Source organism: Bufo gargarizans, chromosome 1 (assembly GCF_014858855.1).
Source record: "Bufo gargarizans isolate SCDJY-AF-19 chromosome 1, ASM1485885v1, whole genome shotgun sequence".
Lineage (NCBI taxonomy): Eukaryota > Metazoa > Chordata > Amphibia > Anura > Bufonidae > Bufo > Bufo gargarizans.
Genome location: NC_058080.1, coordinates 586,259,320 through 586,280,063, shown reverse-complemented (window position 1 = coordinate 586,280,063; position 20,744 = coordinate 586,259,320). Strand labels below are relative to the sequence as shown.

Sequence of the window (20,744 nt, the reverse complement as noted above, 5' to 3'; positions counted from 1 at the left end):
AGATCACAGAGAGGCACGGAGCATTATCAGTCATGTTAATGCTCCGTGCCTCTGCTGTCCGCATCGGGTCTTGGCACTCTTTCACGGAGCGGATGCCACGCACGGCATCCGCTCGAGTGAAACAGCCCTAATACGTTCACACCGATTATATGTAAGATACTGTAATTAACGACTCATTCACAAGATCTTTTTGATATTTTTCAATTGTCCATTCATTACACCATATCACTTCTCTGGTGTATATATATATATATATATATATATATATATATATATATTGCCTTTTCTTCACTCTTGTAGTATGTCTGACGAAGAGACTGAAGTTGTCTCAAACGTTTGCTATGTAACATCACTGATTCTATTTTTGTTGGCCATTAAAAGGTATCAGACCCGCAAGACTATTTTGCTTCTCTTAATAATAGCACTAAACTAAATAACCTCAGTGAAACAAAGAGACTTCATTGAGCATTGTTCACTTAGTGAGGTGGCAGTGCAGGGTTGATGTACAGACACAGTGCAGTCACAATGATCACAATGTGTTAGTGCAGGCGTCACTGCCAATAAAAATGTTTTGTGATCTTGGATCCTCATGTGATGCGACTTTGTGTAGACTTAGGGTCCATTCACACGTCCGCAAAATGGGTCTGCATCCATTCCTCAATTTTGCGGAATGGGTGAGACCCCATTCAGTTTCAACGGGGTCCGCAAAAGATGCGGACAGCACACTGTGTGCTGTCCACATCCGCACTTCCACTCCGTGGCCCCGCAAAAAAATAGAATACGTCCTATTCTTGTCCGCAGCCACGGACAAGAAAAGGCATTTCTATTATAGTGCCGGAACGCACATGGCTGGTGTCCGTAATTTTGCGGATCAGCAATTTGTGGACCACAAAACAGTTGCGGACGTGTGAATGGAACCTAAGACTTTACAGCCATTCTGAAATTAAAAAAATGATGAGAATAATTGTCCAGTGTAATAAGTGCTTGCACAGTCCAGTGTAGTATATGTTATAATTCAGCCTCCAAGCTGATCTGAGGGACCCCGGCTATAGACATTCCTGTATTTGTGGAGGATGTGAAATGCCTACACAGAACTCTATGTACTCTTCTAAACTAATATCAGTGCAGATGTAGCCACAGTCCTTGAGATACTGTATGCTCATGGGAACCAAGGCACTACTTGTATAGTATATTGAAAAGTTGAGATCTGAGCTTCTCACCTCAATAAACTCTGATAGTCTCAAAGAACCCATGTAACCTCTGTTGATATACATACTGGAGTGTCGGTGGCATGCAGCAGCTTGTATAAGATGTTCTGCTGCGACTAAAGGGGGGATATCCAGCAAGTGCCACACTTTTCTACTAAACCAGATGATGTCTATCTAGAATGTATTTTTACTAACAGTTTATTCATTTTAATTTCAGCACGACTAGTTAGGACTGAATCTGTACCATGTGACATCAACAATCCCTTAAGAAAACCTCCCCGGTACTCAGACCTCCATGTTAGCCAAACCCTTCCTAAAACCAACAAAATTAACAAGGTAAGTCATTAAATACCACTACAATAAGCAGTTTGACTGCATATTCCTTGTCCAGCTTTTGGCAAAATCCAGATGGTGACCAGACCAAAACCCAGAAGTGGTCTGAATGGTAGTATACAAGGAAGACCAAACATGCATATAGAATTTATTGTGTCAATAATCATGGCAAAATTCATATTTTAGGACATGGTGCCTGGTTTATGGCAAGCATCATTCTACTAGCATACAATCATCTAGTTCAGATATAGTCAGAGGATGGGAAAAAAGAAGGTAAATGTAGGAAGCTATGTTGGTCAAATCACATTTGTGTTGTCAGTATCAATAGGCAAGACATGTGGATATACAAACCGGATTCCAAAAAAGTTGGGACACTAAACAAATTGTGAATAAAAACTGAATGCAATGATGTGGTGATGGCAAATGTCAATATTTTATTTGTAATAGAACGTAGATGACAGATCAAACGTTTAATCCGAGTAAATGTATCATTTTAAAGGAAAAATACGTTGATTCAAATTTTCACGGTGTCAACAAATCCCAAAAAAGTTGGGACAAGTAGCAATAAGAGGCTGGAAAAAGTAAATTTGAGCATAACGAAGAGCTGGAAGACCAATTAACACTAATTAGGTCAATTGGCAACATGATTGGGTATAAAAAGAGCTTCTCAGAGTGGCAGTGTCTCTCAGAAGCCAAGATGGGTAGAGGATCACCAATTCCCACAATGTTGCGCAGAAAGATAGTGGAGCAATATCAGAAAGGTGTTACCCAGCGAAAAATTGCAAAGACTTTGCATCTATCATCATCAACTGTGCATAACATCATCCGAAGATTCAGAGAATCTGGAACAATCTCTGTGCGTAAAGGTCAAGGCCGTAAAACCATACTGGATGCCCGTGATCTCCGGGCCCTTAAGCGACACTGCTCCACAAACAGGAATGCTACTGTAAAGGAAATCACAGAATGGGCTCAGGAATACTTCCAGAAACCATTGTCAGTGAACACAATCCACCGTGCCATCTGCCGTTGCCAGCTGAAACTCTACAGTGCAAAGAAGAAGCCATTTCTAAGCAAGATCCACAAGCTCAGGCATTTTCACTGGGCCAGGGATCATTTAAAATGGAGTGTGGCAAAATGGAAGACTGTTCTGTGGTCAGACGAGTCACGATTCGAAGTTCTTTTTGGAAATCTGGGACGCCATGTCATCCGGACCAAAGAGGACAAGGACAACCCAAGTTGTTATCAACGCTCAGTTCAGAAGCCTGCATCTCTGATGGTATGGGGTTGCATGAGTGCGTGTGGAATGGGCAGCTTGCATGTCTGGAAAGGCACCATCAATGCAGAAAAATATATTCAGGTTCTAGAACAACATATGCTCCCATCCAGACGTCATCTCTTTCAGGGAAGACCCTGCATTTTTCAACAAGATAATGCCAGACCACATTCTGCATCAATCACAACATCATGGCTGCGTAGGAGAAGGATCCGGCTACTGAAATGGCCAGTCTGCAGTCCAGATCTTTCACCTATAGAGAACATTTGGCGCATCATAAAGAGGAAGGTGCAACAAAGAAGGCCCAAGACGATTGAACAGTTAGAGGCCTGTATTAGACAAGAATGGGAGAGCTTTCCTATTTCTAAACTTGAGAAACTGGTCTCCTCGGTCCCCAGACGTCTGCTGAGTGTTGTAAGAAGAAGGGGAGATGCCACACAGTGGTGAAAATGGCCTTGTCCCAACTTTTGGGGGATTTGTTGACGCCATGAAATTCTGATTCAACATATTTCTCCCTTAAAATGGTACATTTTCTCAGTTTAAACTTTTGTTCCGTGATTTATGTTCTATTCTGAATAAAATATTAGAAGTTGGCACCTCCACATCATTGCATTCAGTTTTTATTCACGATTTGTATAGTGTCCCAACTTTTTTGGAATCCGGTTTGTACGTACCGGAGAATTTATTGGCCTGGCATGGATAATAATGGATTTGTACAGATGAATAGAGTCAGGGACAAATGATAAATCTGCACATCTACACCACACAACAGATAACAGGAAACACAGGCCTGATTGCATTACATTGATTTGTTTTATGTCAGTCATTGCAATTACAGCATGTTCTTCCCATTTATAACGTAAGATCTAACCCATGGTTATTCGAGATCGGAAGCAATGAACTTCCCATTGCCTTCAGTGGTATCGCTGGTTATTGAGCAGTGTGGTCTCTTCGGGCTCCGGTGTTCCCTAGCTTTTAGCTGTGTCTGTTTGACTGTCTGAAAAAATATACAGTATAGTGAGTAAATATGTGTAAATTACTAAATGTCTTAACATTAACAATGGAAAATTCAGCACTAGTGTACAGTGAATCATTGATCACTATGCAAAGTAAGTAGCCTGCATAGTTCCCTTCTTGCCTATACAGTCTACTTGCATCTGGTTTTAGGATGGGGCTATATGACAATCTTGGTCACAAGATCACTGTGTAGCTGTGAAGAATCACCAAAAAATCCAGTAGTGTTTGGGGGCTGTACTGCTAAACATCCACCTTTTGTCATTCAGTGGGTCTTGGTCAGAATCATTCTGTAGCCCCAGCATTAGAAGGGACATTTCAGACTTAAAGGGGTTGTTCCATGAAAAATAGTCTACATTTTTTAGACAAGCACCTGTATCTGAATACTTCTGTAATTGCATGTACCATATTTTTACACTATAACACAGACTTCCCCTCCCCCCCAAAAGTGGGGAAAAAAATGGCAGTGCATCTTATAGTCCAAATGCTAATGACCACTTCCATTATGGAAGTGGTCATTAGTATGCAGGAGGCCTGGGGAGCAGTGAGGCTGTACTTACCCTCCCTGGTCTTCTTCTGGGCTCTGCTTTGTGTCCTGACTGCGTACAGTGTAGTGCATGTAGGTGCACACTATGACCTACTGCTGTGCGATGTCAGGTCACAATGCAGCGCGGACTGGAAGAACACTAGGGAGCGGTGAGTGGATCTGCAGAGTGGCAGTGCCTGCGTTTTAATGCTGTATGGAAACCTGTCTGTACAGCATTAAAATGTATGGGCTTCGCGGAGGCAAAATTCGTTAAGTCTGAAGTCTCTCTGTGAATAACTTCAGCCTTCAATTCTACAACTTTAAAAACATTTTAAAAACAGGAATCCGATGTCGGCTTAAGTACCGAGGACCATCTGGTACCGGATCTGACTTTGGATTCCTGTTTTAAAATGTTTTTAAAATTGTAGAATCGAAGGCAGAAGTTATTCACCAAAGTCTCTTGCGACTTCAGACTTAACAAATTTTGCCTCCACGAAGCCCATATATTTTAATGCTGTACAGCATTAAAACAAAGTTGGGGAATGAATCGACTTCGGATCTTGGGTCCGAAGCGCAATTTGCTCACCCTTACTGATGGGGGTCCAATCTGAGGCTCATGAGTGTCCGATCTAAGGCTCTTCCTTGTTCCATCTGAGGCTCATGTGGGTCCATTCTGAGGCTCTTGGGGTCTGATCTAAGGCTGATGTGGTTTCAGGGGGTCTGATCTGAGGTCTGATAGAGCTTAGGGGTTTTATTTTGGGGTCTGATCTGAAGTCTGATGAAGAATTGTGGTTTGAGTTGATGGTTTGAAAAGGATTGGGGGTCTGATCTGAGGTCTGATGAAAAATCTATTTTTAAATTTTCCTCCTCTAAATCTTTGGTAAGTCTTATAGTCCGGTAAGTCGTATAGTCTGAAAAATATGTCAAAAATGTTATATAGCTATGCACCACGTGTTCTGCGTCAGCTTCCTGCCCCTGAGGAAGCTGACGTGAAACAAGTGTCAGGGTCTCTTGGAGGTTCTACTAGCCGGGTCTGTATTGTGTATATGTTGTGAATCATGGTTTTGTATCTAGGTGGGGAGCCACATGGTTTGATTTTGTATTTATTTGTACTTGTCTTTCCATCCCACCTCTACCCACTCGCAATGCTATGATTTGATGTCCCGACGTGTTGTGTGCACTCTGCATGTGGTTGTGTTTGTCTTTGACAATTAATGTATCTATTTATTTGTTTTATTTATTTCAATAAAGATATATTTTTGTATATATATATATATATATATATATATATATATAAAAAAAAATATTATTATATTTTTGTATGCTGAGTGCCTGGGTTTGTCCCATTTAGGAGCTATTCATCTTTGACACTTGCGTTTTAATTGTGCTGTATAACCAGTTTCCGGTTTATTTATTGCTCATTGGTATCCCACGTTGATACTATGTAAAGTAGTCAGTGTACAGCTTGTATAACAGTGTAAATTTGGTGTGCCCTCAAAAAAACTCAACACACAGCCATTAATGTCTAAAACGCTGGCAATAAAAGTGAGTACACCCCTAAGTGAAAATTACCAAATTGTGCCCAAAGTGTCAATATTTTGTGTGGCCACCATTATTTTCCAGCACTGCCTTAACTCTCTTGGGCATGGAGTTCACTAGAGCTTCACAGGTTGCCACTGGAATCCTCTTCCACTCCTCCATGATGACATCACGGAGCTGGTGGATGTTAGAGACTTTGTGCTTCTCCACCTTCCATTTGAGGATGCCCTACAGATGCTCAATAGGGTTTAGGTCTGGAGACATGCTTGGCCAGTCCAGCACCTTCACCCTCAGTTTCTTTAGGAAGTCAGTGGTGGTCTTGGAGGTGTGTTTGGGGTCATTATCATGTTGGAAAACTTCCCTGTGGCCTAGTTTCCGAAGGGAGGGCATCATGCTCTGCTTCAGTATGTGAACGTACATGTAGGCATTCATGGTTCCCTGATTTACCTGTAGCTCCCCACAGCCAGCAGCACTCATGCAGCCCCAAACCATGACACTCCCACCACCATGCTTGACTGTAGGCAAGACATACTTGTCTTTGTACTGCTCACCTGGTTGCCACCACACATGCTTGACACCATCTGAGCCAAATAAGTTTATCTTGGTCTCATCAGACCATAGGACATGGTTCCAGTAATCCATGTCCTTAGTCTGCTTGTCTTCAGCTAACTGTTTGCAGGCTTTCTTGCACATCATCTTTAGAAGATGCTTCCTTCTGTGAAAACAGCCATTCAGACCAATTTGATGCAGTGTGTGGCATATGGTCTGAGCACTGACAGGCTGACCCCCCCACCCCTTTAACCTCTGCAGCAATGTCGGCAGTACTCATACATCTATTTTGAAAAGGCAACCTCTGGATATGACGCTGAGCACGTGCACTCAACTTCTTGGCGAGGCCTGTTCTGATTGAAACTTTTCTTGTTAAACCACTGTAAGGTCTTGGCCAACGTGCTACAGCTCAGTTTTAGGGTGTTGGCAATCTTCTTATAGCCTAGGTCTTCTTTATGTAGGGCAACAATTTTTTTTCATATCCTCAGAGAGTTCTTTGCCATGAGGTGCCATGTTGAACTTCCAGTGACCAGTATGAGAGTGTGAGAGCGATAACACCAAATTTAACACACCTGCTCCCCAGTCACACCTGAGACCTTGTAACACTAACAAGTCACATGACACCGGAGAGGGAAAATGGCTAATTGGGCACAATTTGGCCATTTTCACTTAGGGATGTACTCACTTTTGTTGCCAGCGGTTTAGACATTAATGGCTGTGTGTTGAGTTATTTTGAGGGCACACCATATTTACAATGTTATACAAGCGGTACACTGACTATTTTACATTGTATCAGTGTCATATCTTTAGTGTTTTTCTATAGTAAGATATAATAAAATATTTACAAACATGTGAGGGGTGTACTCAGTTTTCTGAGATACTGTAAGATGTGAAAGGTCGACCCCCCCCCCTCCCCTCACCGAGCTGCCAGCTTGAAATAAATAATTTGAGCAATGAATGGGGAGATCTCTGGATCAATGTGAGGTACAGAGTTGGTTCAAGTTTTGTTAGAAATAGATTGTCATGTGCTATATGATGTATGATTTTAATTTTTTACACTAATCTGATAGTTGGGTGACAACCAGTATGACAAATGTGGGCAAACAGTTTTGGTAGACTTCAAAAATGCCACTTATACCCTATACATTCTCAGACTTCAAAAATGACTGTTCCCTGGTTAAATGACAGAGACCAGAAGCCACATCATAACTAGACCTATTTACTAATCTGAAGACTGGGATCTTCTGAATCAATACCTAGGCTGCAGTGTGAAGAGACAATATGTCTATTCTTATATGTATTGACCAGTATTTTACCTGGTAAAATGGCTGCCTCCACAAACAGGAAAGGAGGGGCTGATCATATCAGGTCCTAGTTATAGGGAGATTGCAAGGACAAACTTAAAGGGGTTATGCTGTGCTTAATGAAAAAAGGAAAAACCAGACATCATATAGTACATGACAATCTCTTTCTAACAAAGCTAGAACTAGCCCTGTACCTCACATGGATCCAGCGATCTCCACATTCACTGACGCAATTGCTCAGCCAAATTATCTTCAGCCTGGTAGCTCAGGGGGCATGTCCTTTCTGCTGCAGCTCTCTCCCTGTAACTGCCACAGCTTCTAACAGAACATAAAAGAACAAACAGTAGGTGGTGCTATACTGATACATTTTATTGAATAACTCACTGGCTATACAAAAAAAAAATTCTTATGTGAAATTACAAAAATATTCAGATCCAGGTTCTGGTTTGAAATTGTAGAATATGACTCATTACACAACCCCTTTAAGCATCAAATATACAGTAGGGCAATAACAGCAATGATAGAATGCATATGAACCATGAAGACATGGAAATGTGACAGTGACAGTTAGAGGTGAGCGAATCGAAGCTGATGAAGTGGAATTCGATCCGAATTTCTGAATAAATTCAATTCGCACCGAAGCGGAATTTCCTCACTCTTCGTGGTAACGGATCCCATTTTTTCCTAAAATGGCTGCTGCAGATGTGAGGACATGGAGCAAGGAACACTGGGAAGACGGGTTCACCCATAATGCCATGCATGCAGCCAATCAGCAGCCAGCTCTACGATGTCACAGCCCTATAAATAGCCTCAGCCATCTTGGATTCTGCCATTTACTAGTGTGCTTAGTGCAGGGAGAGACGTCAGCAGGTGGTAGGGACAGTGGTAGAAAAAACTTCAGTGTGCTAAAAAAACGATTTCCAAGTGCAGGGAAAGATTATTCAAGGTGTAGGGAAAGGATAGCGAGGAATCCTTCCACAGCATTTATGTTGAACAGGGTTCAGTAGGGGAGGTTACAGCCTGGGTAATAGGAACAATCCTATTACACCTTGCTGCACTGACTGGGAATCGAAATTGCCATTATACAGCTCTATAATTCCAGCAAACTGTTCCTATTAGGGTCAAGTGCTGTTTGATACAGGCATTAGCAGGGTTTATTACAAGGAAATATTTCAGTGCAGTTATATGTTCTAAAGTCTTTTGTGGTGTGTATTAGTGAAAAAAGAAAATATATATTTGCCAGTCAGCGGTGCAGTTATATGTTCTAAAGCCTTTTGTGTCATGTATAAGTGGCAAAAAATAAGGGGCTATTTGCTTTTCAGCGGTGCAGTTATATGTTCTAAAGCCCTTTTTGGCGTGTATTAGTGGCACAAAAAAGTATTTCAATAATAAAATGATGATAAGGTGGCTCTCCTAGATGTTGTTATGGAATAGGTGCTCTAACCTATTCGACTTGTCGTACAATAATCACAGAAAATCTTTATATGGAGGTAGGCACACAGCATATGGAATCACATGCATCTTGGATATCTCTGTAGCACCCAAAAATGTATTTATAGACATAAAACTACTGTACAATATTTGCAAAATTAAATAACTTAAAATAGGGTTGAAAAAATAAAGAGGTTAAAAATGCAATAAGATAAAATCATCCAGTTACGTCCAGTTACATGAGTTGGTTTCTATAATCAACGTGACTGGAAGAATTATCACCATCTGAACTTGTATTACTATAGCAGCATATATCATGTTTTAAAACTGTTAAATCAAATTTCATACAGTCTGTATACAAAGTTCTGGTCAAGCAGTCACCTTCAAATAAATTGACAATGCAGTGCACTAGATTCTGTAGGTGTAAAAATTAAGTTTATATCATAGGCATACTGAACCGCATAGTATAAAGCTGACAGTTAATTGTTCAAAAGTTCAGTTTCCAGTAGTGTTTGATATATAGCTAGCTGTAGTATATGTATCTATTGTTCCATATTATGTCACAATAGCCCATAGGTAAATAGATACATATGTTGTGACTCGCTAGAATAACGAATCCTGTATTTCAGATCACACAGTCTGCATTCAACAGTGTCCAAACTCCGTCAAGGAAGCTATTAGTAAGTATTCATATGTCCATATATCTATTTAGCAGATTGTACCAGTATGTGGACACATCATCGCACACATAGCTTTTTACTTACAGTTGGATGCGGGGGTAGAAACAATCCGTGCCTATGGTGGTGTCCCACGTGGTCCCTGGCACATACAAATCTTACCTTCGGCTGTTTGTTCCTTGTTGCTGAGTGTATCCCAGTTTACTGATCGTGGTATTAGCTCGTCACATTAGAGTGTATCGAAGCTCGCTGGTTTCATGTGCGGTGTGATGAAGAAATCAAAGTCCCACGTGTTACCTTTGATAGAGGTGGAAAGACTTTGTCCCGGTAGTGGCTTCACTTCCTCAAGTGGTGATTCCTCAAAAGTTAGATATGAAGCGCTCCATATGAAGGAAAAAAAATGCATAACCAAGATCCAACAGGTTTAAAGTATGTGGCACTAGAAAAAGTGGACAGACATTGGAGGAGAGGAGATCACATTAGTAGGATGTCTAGATTGGAATCGAGGAGAATTTTTTAGATGAATTCCTTTTCACCGGAAGGTCTGAATGCTGAATTAGAAATACATATATATAACTTTTGAGGAATCACCACTTGAGGAAGTGAAGCCACTACCGGGACAAAGTCTTTCCATCTGTATCAAAGTTAACATGTGGCAGCGAGCTTTGATACACTCTAATGTGACGAGCTAATACCACGATCAGTAAGCTGCGATACACTCAGCAACGAGGAACAAACAGTTGAAGGTAAGATTTGTATGTGCCAGAGACCACGTGGGACACTACGGCAGGCACGGATTGTTTCTACCTCCGCATACAACTGTAAGTAAATAGCAACTATGTGTGCGGTGGTGTGTCCACATACCGGTACAATCTGCTAAATAGATATATGGACATAAGAATTCTTACTAATAGCTTTTTTGCCGGAGTCCGGACGCTGTTGAATGCAGACCGTGTGATCTGAAATACAGGATTCGTTATTCTAGCGAGTCACAACATATGTATGTTGGGATATCTATTTACCTATGGGCTATTATGACATAATATGAAACAATAGATACATATACTACAGTCCCTGACAAAAGTCTTGTCGTTTCTCTATTTTGTAGAAACTCCTGCTATTATCCTGACTTTTAATTAATCAATTGGTGTTAGAAATAGCTCATATGAAAAGCTAAAGCCCTCCCAAATGATGTTTAATGCACTGAAATAAATTAGTTTCACTGAAAAAAGATTTATCATTTAATCAGGACAGAAAGGTCAAATTTTGGGAAGACAAAAGTTTTGTCGCCTATACAGAAATTTAACCACTTTACTGCAAATCCAAAAATATGTCAGCAAATTAAGTAGTGGTGCTGTGAGATCCAAATTTAATATCTTGTATGACTTCCATGAGCTTGACGGACAGCATCCATACGGTTCAGCAAGGATTCATACACTTTATTGATGAAATCAGGAATAGCAAAGAAAACAGTCTTGCATGCCTCCCTGAGTTCATCAATATTCTTTGGTTTCGTCTTCCATGCTTCCGCTTTCATCCTACACCACATATGCTCAATGATGTTCATGTTTGGTGACTGGGCTGGCCAATCCTGGAGCATCTTGATCTTCTTCGCCTTAAGGAACTTTGATGTAGAGATGGAAGCGTGCAATGGAGCACCATCCTGCTGCAGAATTTGGCCTTTTTTATGGTTGGGAATATAAGAGGCAGCGAAGATTTCTTGGTATTTTAGACTATTGATGTTGCCTTTGACCCTGCAGATCCCTCGCACACCCCCATACTGGATGTAACCCCCAGACCATGATTTTGCCTCCACCAAACTTCACTGTTGTCTGGCTAAAGCTTGGCTCCATTCGGGTTCCAGTAGGTCTCCTGCAATATTTGCAGCGACTGTGGTGTAATTCAACAGAAGATTCATCTGAAAAATCCACCTTCTGCCACTTTTCCAGCGTCCATCCTTTTAGCAGGCTGTGGCCCTTGGCAAATGCCACACGTTTTTTCAATTGTCTTTTGTTTAGTGCTGGCTTATGGGCACTGATTCGACCATGGAGGCCATTTCGAGACAGAATCCGACAAACTGTTCTGGTTCACAAAAGGACTTCAGGTGACCAGGTCTCGTGGAGCTCTGTTGCAGTGCAAAATGGGCTGGCCTTCGATTTTCGAGCCAACAAACGGTCCTCTCGAGCAGTTGTTTTGTGGGGTCGGCCTGACCTAGCCTTGTCCAAAACGTCTCCAGTCTCTTCAAATCTTTTTTTTTTATCCTCTGAACTTGACTTTGAGACACATTGAAGGTGTCTGCCACATCAGCAGTGGATCTGGTCTTCAGCCTCTTGATAATCAACACTTTAGTCTCCGGGTGAATCTTAGGCATGTTTGCAGAGGTCTAGTTGCAGTTGATGCGAAGGTCAGGTGTACTAGGGTTCTTTTTATACACACCTGAGACCTAATTGATCCATTATTAGTCACAGGTGAAGCTCATATGACAAGGGGACAACACTTATGTCTTGGCAAAAATGGACTCAATGGGCTTTACCAAGCTGTGAATTTTAGAATACTTTTTGTCAGTTTCATTTTGCACTGAAACATTATTACAAAAGCTGTTGGGATTAAAATGACCCATTTCTTGTAACAAAATCTTGATTAGAAATATATTTTAGCGGCACTTCAGGTCAATTTGTACACAAGAGACAAGACTTTTGTCAGGGACTGTACAGCTAGCTATATACAGACGTGGACAAAATTGTTGGTACCCTTTGGTCAATGAAAGAAAAAGTCACAATGGTCACAGAAATAACTTTAATCTGACAAAAGTAATAATAAATTAAAATTCTATAAATGTTAACCAATGAAAGTCAGACATTGTTTTTCAACCATGCTTCAACAGAATTATGTAAAAAAATAAACTCATGAAACAGGCATGGACAAAAATGATGGTACCCCTAGAAAACACAGAACATAATGTGACCAAAGGGACATGTTAATTCAAGGTGTGTCCACTAATTAGCATCACAGGTGTCTACAACCTTGTAATCAGCCATTGGGCCTATATATATGGCTCCAGGTAATCACTGTGTTGTTTGGTGATATGGTGTGTACCACACTCGACATGGACCAGAGGAAGCAAAGGAAAGAGCTGTCTCAAGAGATCAGAAAGAAAATTATAGACAAGCATGTTAAAGGTAAAGGCTATAAGACCATCTCCAAGCAACTAGATGTTCCTGTGAGTACAGTTGCACATATTATTCATAAGTTTAAGATCCATGGGACTGTAGCCAACCTCCCTGGACGTGGCCGCAGGAGGAAAATTGATGACAAATCTAAGAGACGGATAATCCGAATGGTAACAAAAGAGCCTAGAAAGACTTCTAAAGAGATTCAAGGTGAACTTCATGCTCAAGGAACATCAGTGTCAGATCGCACCATCCGTCGTTGTTTGAGCCAAAGTGGACTACATGGGAGACGACCAAGGAGGACACCATTGTTGAAAACGAATCATAAAAAAGCAAGACTGGAATATGCCAAACTACATGTTGACAAGCCACAAAGCTTCTGGGAGAATGTCCTGTGGACAGATGAGACAAAAATCGAAGTTTTTGCCAAGGCACATCAGCTGTATGTTCACAGACGAAAAAATGAAGCATATCAAGAAAAGAACACTGTCCCTACTGTGAAACATGGAGGAGGCTCTGTTATGTTCTGGGGCTGCTTTGCTGCGTCTGGCACAGGGTGTCTTGAATCTGTGCAGGGTACAATGAAATCTCAAGACTATCAAGGAATTCTAGAGAGAAATGTACTAGCCAGTGTCAGAAAGCTTGGTCTCAGTCGCAGGTCATGGGTCTTGCAACAGGACAATGACCCAAAACACACCGCTAAAAACACCCAAGAATGGCTAAGAGGAAAAAATTGGACTATTCTAAAGTGGCCTTCTATGAGCCCTGACCTCAATCCTATTGAGCATCTTTGGAAGGAGCTGAAACATGCAGTCTGGAAAAGGCACCCTTCAAACCGGACACAACTGGAGCAGTTTGCTCATGAGGAGTGGGCCAAAATACCTGCTGAGAGGTGCAGATGTCTCATTGACAGTTACAGGAAGCGTTTGATTGCAGTGATTGCCTCAAAAGGTTGCGCAACAAAATATTAAGTTAGGGGTACCATCATTTTTGTCCATGCCTGTTTCATGAGTTTATTTTTTTACATAATTCTGTTGAAGCATGGTTGAAAAACAATGTCTGACTTTCATTGGTTAACATTTATAGAATTTTAATTTATTATTACTTTTGTCAGATTAAAGTTATTTCTGTGACCATTGTGACTTTTTCTTTCATTGACCAAAGGGTACCAACAATTTTGTCCACGTCTGTATCAAACACTTCTGGAAACGGAACTACAAGTTCAGATGGTGATAATTCTTCTAGTCACGTTGATTATAGAAACCAACTCATGTAACTAGATGTAACTGAATGATTTTATCTTATTGCATTTTTAACCTCATTATTTTTTAACCCTATTTTAAGTTATTTGATTTTGCAATTATTGTACAGTAGTTTTAGGTCTATAAATTTTTTTTTGGGTGTTACAGAGATATCCTAGATCCATGTGATTCCATATGCTGTGTGTCTACAAAAAAGTATTTGCCGTTGTGTGGTGAAGTGAGAAAATTACAGCCCTTTTTGGCGTGCATTAGTGGTAAAAAAAGGGCTTACTAGTTGTTGTGTGCTGAAGTGAGAAAATTACAGACTTTTTTGGGGTGTTTTAACCCCTTCTAACCCAGGCCAGTTTTCGCCCTTCCGCCTAGGTAATTTTTTGCAAATCTGATGTGTCACTTTATGTGGTAATAGCTTTTGAACACTTTTATTTATTCAAGCCATTCTGAGATTCTTTTCTCGTGACACATTGTACTTCATGATAGTCATAAATTTGAGTCAATATATTTCACCTTTATTTATGAAAAAATCCCAAATTTACCAAAAATTTTAAACATTAGCAATTTTCTAAATTTCAATTTCTCTGCTTTTAAAACAGAAAGTGATACCTCATAAAATATTTATTACTTAACATTCCCCATATGTCTACTTTTTGTTGCCATCATGTCGTAAATGTCAATTTATTTTTTTAGTACGTTAGAAGGCTTAGAAGTATAGAAGCAATTCTTAACATTTTGAAGAAAATTTCCAAAACCCACTTTTTAAGGACCATTTCAGGTCTGAAGTCACTTTGTGAGGCTTACATAGTAAAAAACCCCTATAAATGACCCCATTGTAGAAACTACATTCCTCAAGTTACTCAAAACTGATTTTACAAACTTTTATTAACCCTTTAGGTGTTCCACAAGAATTAAAGGAAAATGGAGATAACATTTCAAAATTTCACTCTTTTTGCAGATTTTCCATTTTAATCCACTTTTTTCTTTAACACATCAAGGGTTAACAGCCAAACAAAACTCAATATTTATTACCCTGATTCTGCGGTTTACAGAAACACCACAAATGTGGTCGTAAACTGATGTAAGGGCTCACTGCAAGGTGCAGAAGAAAGGGAATGCCATATGGTTTTTGGAAGGCAGATTTTGCTGGACTGGTTTTTAGATGCTATGTCCAATATGAAGCCCCCCTGATGCAGCCTTACAGTAGAAACTCCCAAAAAGTGACCCCATTCTGGAAACTAGGGGATAAGGTGCCAGTTTTATTATACCATTTTTGGGTACATATGATTTTTTGATCATTCAGTATTACACTTTATGGGGCAAGGTGACCCAAAAATTGTTAATTTTGGCACAGTTTTTATTTATTTATTTTTACAGCGTTCAGCTGAATGATTGTCTTAGGTAGAATCTCATTTTTTGTGAGATGAGGTGACGGTTTTATTGGAACCATTTTGTGGGGCATACGTCTTTTTGATCGCTTGGTACTGCACTTTTTGTGATGTAAGGTGACAAAAATAGCTTTTTTGACATTTTAATTTTTTAATTTTTTTATGGTGTTTATCGGACGTGGTGGATCATGTGATATATTTATAGTGTCAGTCGTTACGGACGCGGCGATACCTAATATGTGTTTTCCTTTTTTTTCTATTTTTTTTATTATGAAATCTATGGAAAGGGGCGTTTTTTTTCTTTTTTTACTAGAATTTTTTTATTAAAAACACTTTTTTTTTTTTTTTTACTTTATTTCTGTACCACTCTGGGACTTCAACTTTTGGGGATCTGATTCCCTCTGCAATGCATTACAATATATCTGTGTTTTAATGCATTGTCTGTTATCATTCAACACTGAGTAATACACTAACATGTTGCCTAGGAGACCCAGCCTGAGGCTGGATCTCCTGGGCACCCATAGAAGGCAGGTCCCAATGCCATGCAAGCATTGAGCAGCCTCTGCACGGCATCGGGCTGCCTTGTCACCCATCGGGTCCCCACCACAGCAGCGCGGGGACTCTATGGGCTCCCTCACCCGCAGCAAAACCCTTCTATGTCGCAGTCAGCGCTTCCCGCAGCATAGAAGGGGTTAATCCGCCGGCATCGCTGTGAATGGCGATTCCGGCGGATACAGCAGGGGCCCGGCTATCAGGGACTGCCGGACCCCTGCAGTGATTGGGCATGCACTGCTTTGATGCCCGCCCGATCTTACTATTACGTCAAAATGCGGGAAGTCACTGACTTCCATGACGTAATAGTACATCGCATGTCGGGAAGGGGTTAATTTCCTTTTTATTTATTTATTTATTTAATCTAACAGTATGCCAGACAGAGAAGTGCCAGGATTGGCAGAGGCCTAAATGTTTCTGGCACAGGCAGAGGTCGCAGCAGAGTAAGTGAGCATGGCAGTAGCGGTCGCAGCGGATGGCCTGAGCTCCCGGTGTCATCTAGCGGTTGTGTCTTGACCAGCAACCAGGTGGTTCTTGAATGGTTGACTCAATCATCCACTGCGTCCCAAGTGACATTAGACGCCCCCAGCCAAGAGTCGGTGGGTTCCTCTGACACGTTGCTTAGTTGGCCTGGCCCGGGAGCAGGCCCTGTGCCCTCACCTGTCCTGAACCTTCCTCTGTAATTTTTAGTTCCCCCAGTGCGAGAAGTATTATATGCTGTAGGCTCGGCTCCACTTTTCAGCGACGACGAGCTACTAGAGGATATTCAGCAGCTACTGCCTAGCCAAGATCTGGCAAGTAGTAATGAGAAGAGTTTCGTAGGAGCTGGTGTTGCGAGCGGTCAGGCTCCTGACCCATAGATGGTTGAGGAGGACATCAGTGACATGCAGTCAGTACTCGATGATGATGATGTAGCTGATCGCACTTGGGAGCCGGGTGACGAAGGGGCTTCATCATCATCGGGTGAAGAGGTTGCCAGCTTGCCTGTGAGCCAGCGGCGGAGCCATCAAGTCTCTCGCGTGGCCTGGAGTCAGCAGGGGGGCAGCAGTGGGCGGTTGGGAGCCAAACATGCCCGGGGTAGACCACCCATTTTGCAGGGGTTCACGGACAGCTGTAGCAGTCAGTCAGTGCGTAGTGTTGAGGGTAAAATCACCTACTCGGCAGTGTGGCAGTTTTTTGTTAAACCGCTGGAGTAGGTGAACATGGCCATATCTAGACTCTGTGGGCAGAAGGTGAAGTGTGTCCAGGGTGCCCCACGGCCCTGCATCAACCTATGCAGTGTCACCATAAAGTGGCTTGGGAGAACCATGGCTCCCATATGGTGGTCCAGCCTGCCAGCAGCAACCGCTGCATCACCCAGTGGCACGCACCCGGTGTCAGGCATTCAAGGCTCCACCACCTCAGCCGAAGGGAGCTGTCTGTCCTTCTCATCATCTGCTGGTCCTGATGCTCCTGCTCCTCGCCCTCCTACTCCTCGTCAGTCATTCTGTCAGCAATTGATTACCGAGACAACAGTATGCGTGCACTCATCCAATAGAGCAGAAGCTGTCCAAGTTGCTGGTGCTGCAGTCCCTCCCTTTCCAAGTGGTGAACTATGCACCTTTCAGAAAACTGATGGCTTGTGCCAAGCCGAGGTGGAGAGTCCAAAGCTGTCATTTCTTTGCCAAAAAGGCAGTACCAGCCCTGCACACGTATGTAGAACAGAAGGTGGGCCAGTCCTTGAGCCTGTCGGTGTCTGCCAAAGTGCACGGCAGCACCGGCGTGTGGAGTTGTAACTACGGTCAGGGACAGTACATGTCCTTTGCATCCCACTGGGTGAATGTGATTCCTGCAAAGCCACACCAGCACTTTGGCCAGGTGACGCTGATTCCACCTCCACGTTGCCACGCCGTTGGTCCTGCAACAATGTCTGCCTCTGCCTCCTCATCCTCCCCGTGTCCTCAGCCTCCACTGCAGCGACAATTCACAGGGGCCCTCCAGCATACCACATGTGCAGGGCACGGTGGTGTCATGCTGTTCTGCACCTTGTCTGCCTGGACGAACTGAGTCACACAGGGGATGAACTACTCCTTGTCCTTCATCAAGAAATCGAATCCTGGCTTTCTTCGCAACAACTCAAAATTAGAACCATGATGGTGTCGGCGCTGCATCAAGGAGGGTTGAGCCATGCCCCCTGCATGGCACACGTGTTTAATCTGGTTGTCAAGCTGTTCCTGAAGTCTTTTACCCATCTGCAAGACATCCTAAAAATGACCACGAAACTTTGCATGCACTTCAGCCACTTGTACACACCAAAGCACACCCTCCTTGGGCTGCAGCGGCAGAATGGCATCCCTCAACATAGGCTGATATGCAATGTTTTTCAGAAGTTGGAATTCAACCCTCCATATGTTGGACCGACTGTACGAACAGAGTAAGGCCATAAACGATTTCTTGAGGACCCAAGCAGACAGGAGTACTTCCCTGTGTAACTTTGATGTCAGCCAGTGGCAGCTCATGCATGACACCTGCCGTTTGCTCAGGCCCTTTGAGGAGGCCACGTTATTTGTCAGTGGCCAGGACTATGGGATGAACAATGTCATTCCACTGCTTCATGTCCTGGAACAGATGCTGGTAAATCTGGCTGGTCAGAGGACTGGAGACATGGTGCCTAGATCTCATGGCCACATGAGCCCTGTGGGGGCTGAACTGGAGGAGGAGGAGGACATTGGAGCACAAGCAATGTGTAGCGAAATGGGTGGTTTTTCTACACAGGTGACAGGAGAGGAGGAGCAGGAGCAGTCAGAGGAGCTACAGGGCAATGAGGAAGATGAGGCAGAGGACCCAGACACAACATGGCAGTATGCAGTGGAGATGGAGGCAGGGAGTCTCTCCGAATCACTTGCACAAATGGCCCAATGCATGCTCACTTGCTTGCGTAGTGACAGCTGAATTGTCACCATTCGGCAGAGGAAAGACTTCTGGCTCTCCACCTTTTTGGACCCTCGCTACTGGTCCAAAATGGGGGCCTTTTTTACACCTGCTGAGAAGGAGCACAAACTGAACTGTTGGCAAGGTGACATAGTGAGAAGGAGGACAAACTGAACTACTATAGAGACATCCTATGTAGTCAGTTGGCCACTGCCTATCTGCGCCATTGTCCATCCTCTCGCAGGTCTGACTGGGGGGGGGCCCTCTGCGCTCATATTCCACTTTCATGGCTAGAGTCTAGAGTCGCTGATGAGCAGCTTTCTTCACCCACATAGTGAAGAAACTACTCGCCAGCAGCTAGACGTAGAGCAGAACCCGAACCAGCAGGTGGTGGCATATTTGGACAGTACTCTGCCAACCCACATTGAAGATCTGCTAGACTACTGGGCAGCCAAACTGGATTTATGGCTGCAACTGGCAGAGTTTGCCCTGGAAAAGCTGTCCTGCCCGGCCAGTAGTGTGGCATCAGAGCGGGTGTTTAGTGCAGCGGGGGCCATAGTTACCCCAAGAAAAACTTGCCTGTCCACCCAAAATGTGGAGTGACTGATTTTTGTCAAGATGAATCAGGCGTGGATGAGCCAGGATTTCCACTCACCAATGCCTGATGCTTTAGACTAGATCATCCATGGTGCCACACCAACACCGGTTTCTTCTGGCTACCTGCCTCAGCTACTATTCTGATATTGTCACTCACCTGATGCCACACATCTAATGCCAAGTGCTCCTTCTTTCACCCACCATCTTCAGCTGGTACTGGTATTGCCACCCACCTCCACACTATGTCACCTTGCCACTCTGTGGTCTCCTGATGCTGCTGCCAACTCCACACTATGTCACTTTGCCACTCTGTGGTCTCCTGATGCTGCTGCCACCTCCACACTATGTCACCTTGCCAATCTGTGACCTCCTGATGCTGTTGCCACCTCCACACTATGTCACCTTGCCACTCTGTGGCCTCCTGATACTGCTGCCACCTGCATACTATGTCACTTTGCCACCCTGTGGCCTCCTGATGCTGCCACCACTTCAACACTGTCATTGTGCCACTCTGTGGCCTCCTCCTGATGCTGCTGCTGCCACCTCCACACTCTGTCATTGGGCAACTCTGTGGTCTCATCATGCTGCTTCCACCTCACCACTATGTCATAGGGCCACTCTGTGGACTTCCCATGTTGTTCCCACCCTCCCCACTTCATGACTGGGCCACTATTTTGCCTTTTGGCCTGGCTAACATCATCATTTATTTGACTCTTCTTCTGATCTGTCAGAATTGGCTTGTGATTTGGTAGCCAAAAGCAGGAGTGGGTACAAATGCTGACCGAGGGAAGGTGGCTGTTCAACATACAGGATCCGTTTTTTGTGAGTTATTGTTCTGACGGATCAGAGGAAGGGCAAAATAATCAGTAACGTTGACACAAACTTACTGCTGACACCCTCTCCACTACAGGCTCTGTAGGCATCTATGTGGAATCAGCTGACGACGGTGTAAAAAGAGTGCGCTTCTTCTTGGTGCTAACATCGACCTGTAATGCTGAGTTCATAGTTATTTGGTCAGTT

At 43.0% G+C, this 20,744-nt stretch overlaps 1 protein-coding gene across 1 annotated transcript in view; it reads left to right on the top strand.

Annotated features, from left to right (window-relative positions):
• KSR2 (kinase suppressor of ras 2) overlaps nucleotides 1-20,744 on the top strand; it is a 569,936-nt gene that overhangs the window by 397,698 nt on the left and 151,494 nt on the right. Inside the window, exon 9 of the mRNA XM_044290777.1 lies at nucleotides 1,426-1,544. Coding sequence (XP_044146712.1) covers nucleotides 1,426-1,544 — 119 coding nt within the window. The remainder of the gene's footprint in view (nucleotides 1-1,425; nucleotides 1,545-20,744) is intronic.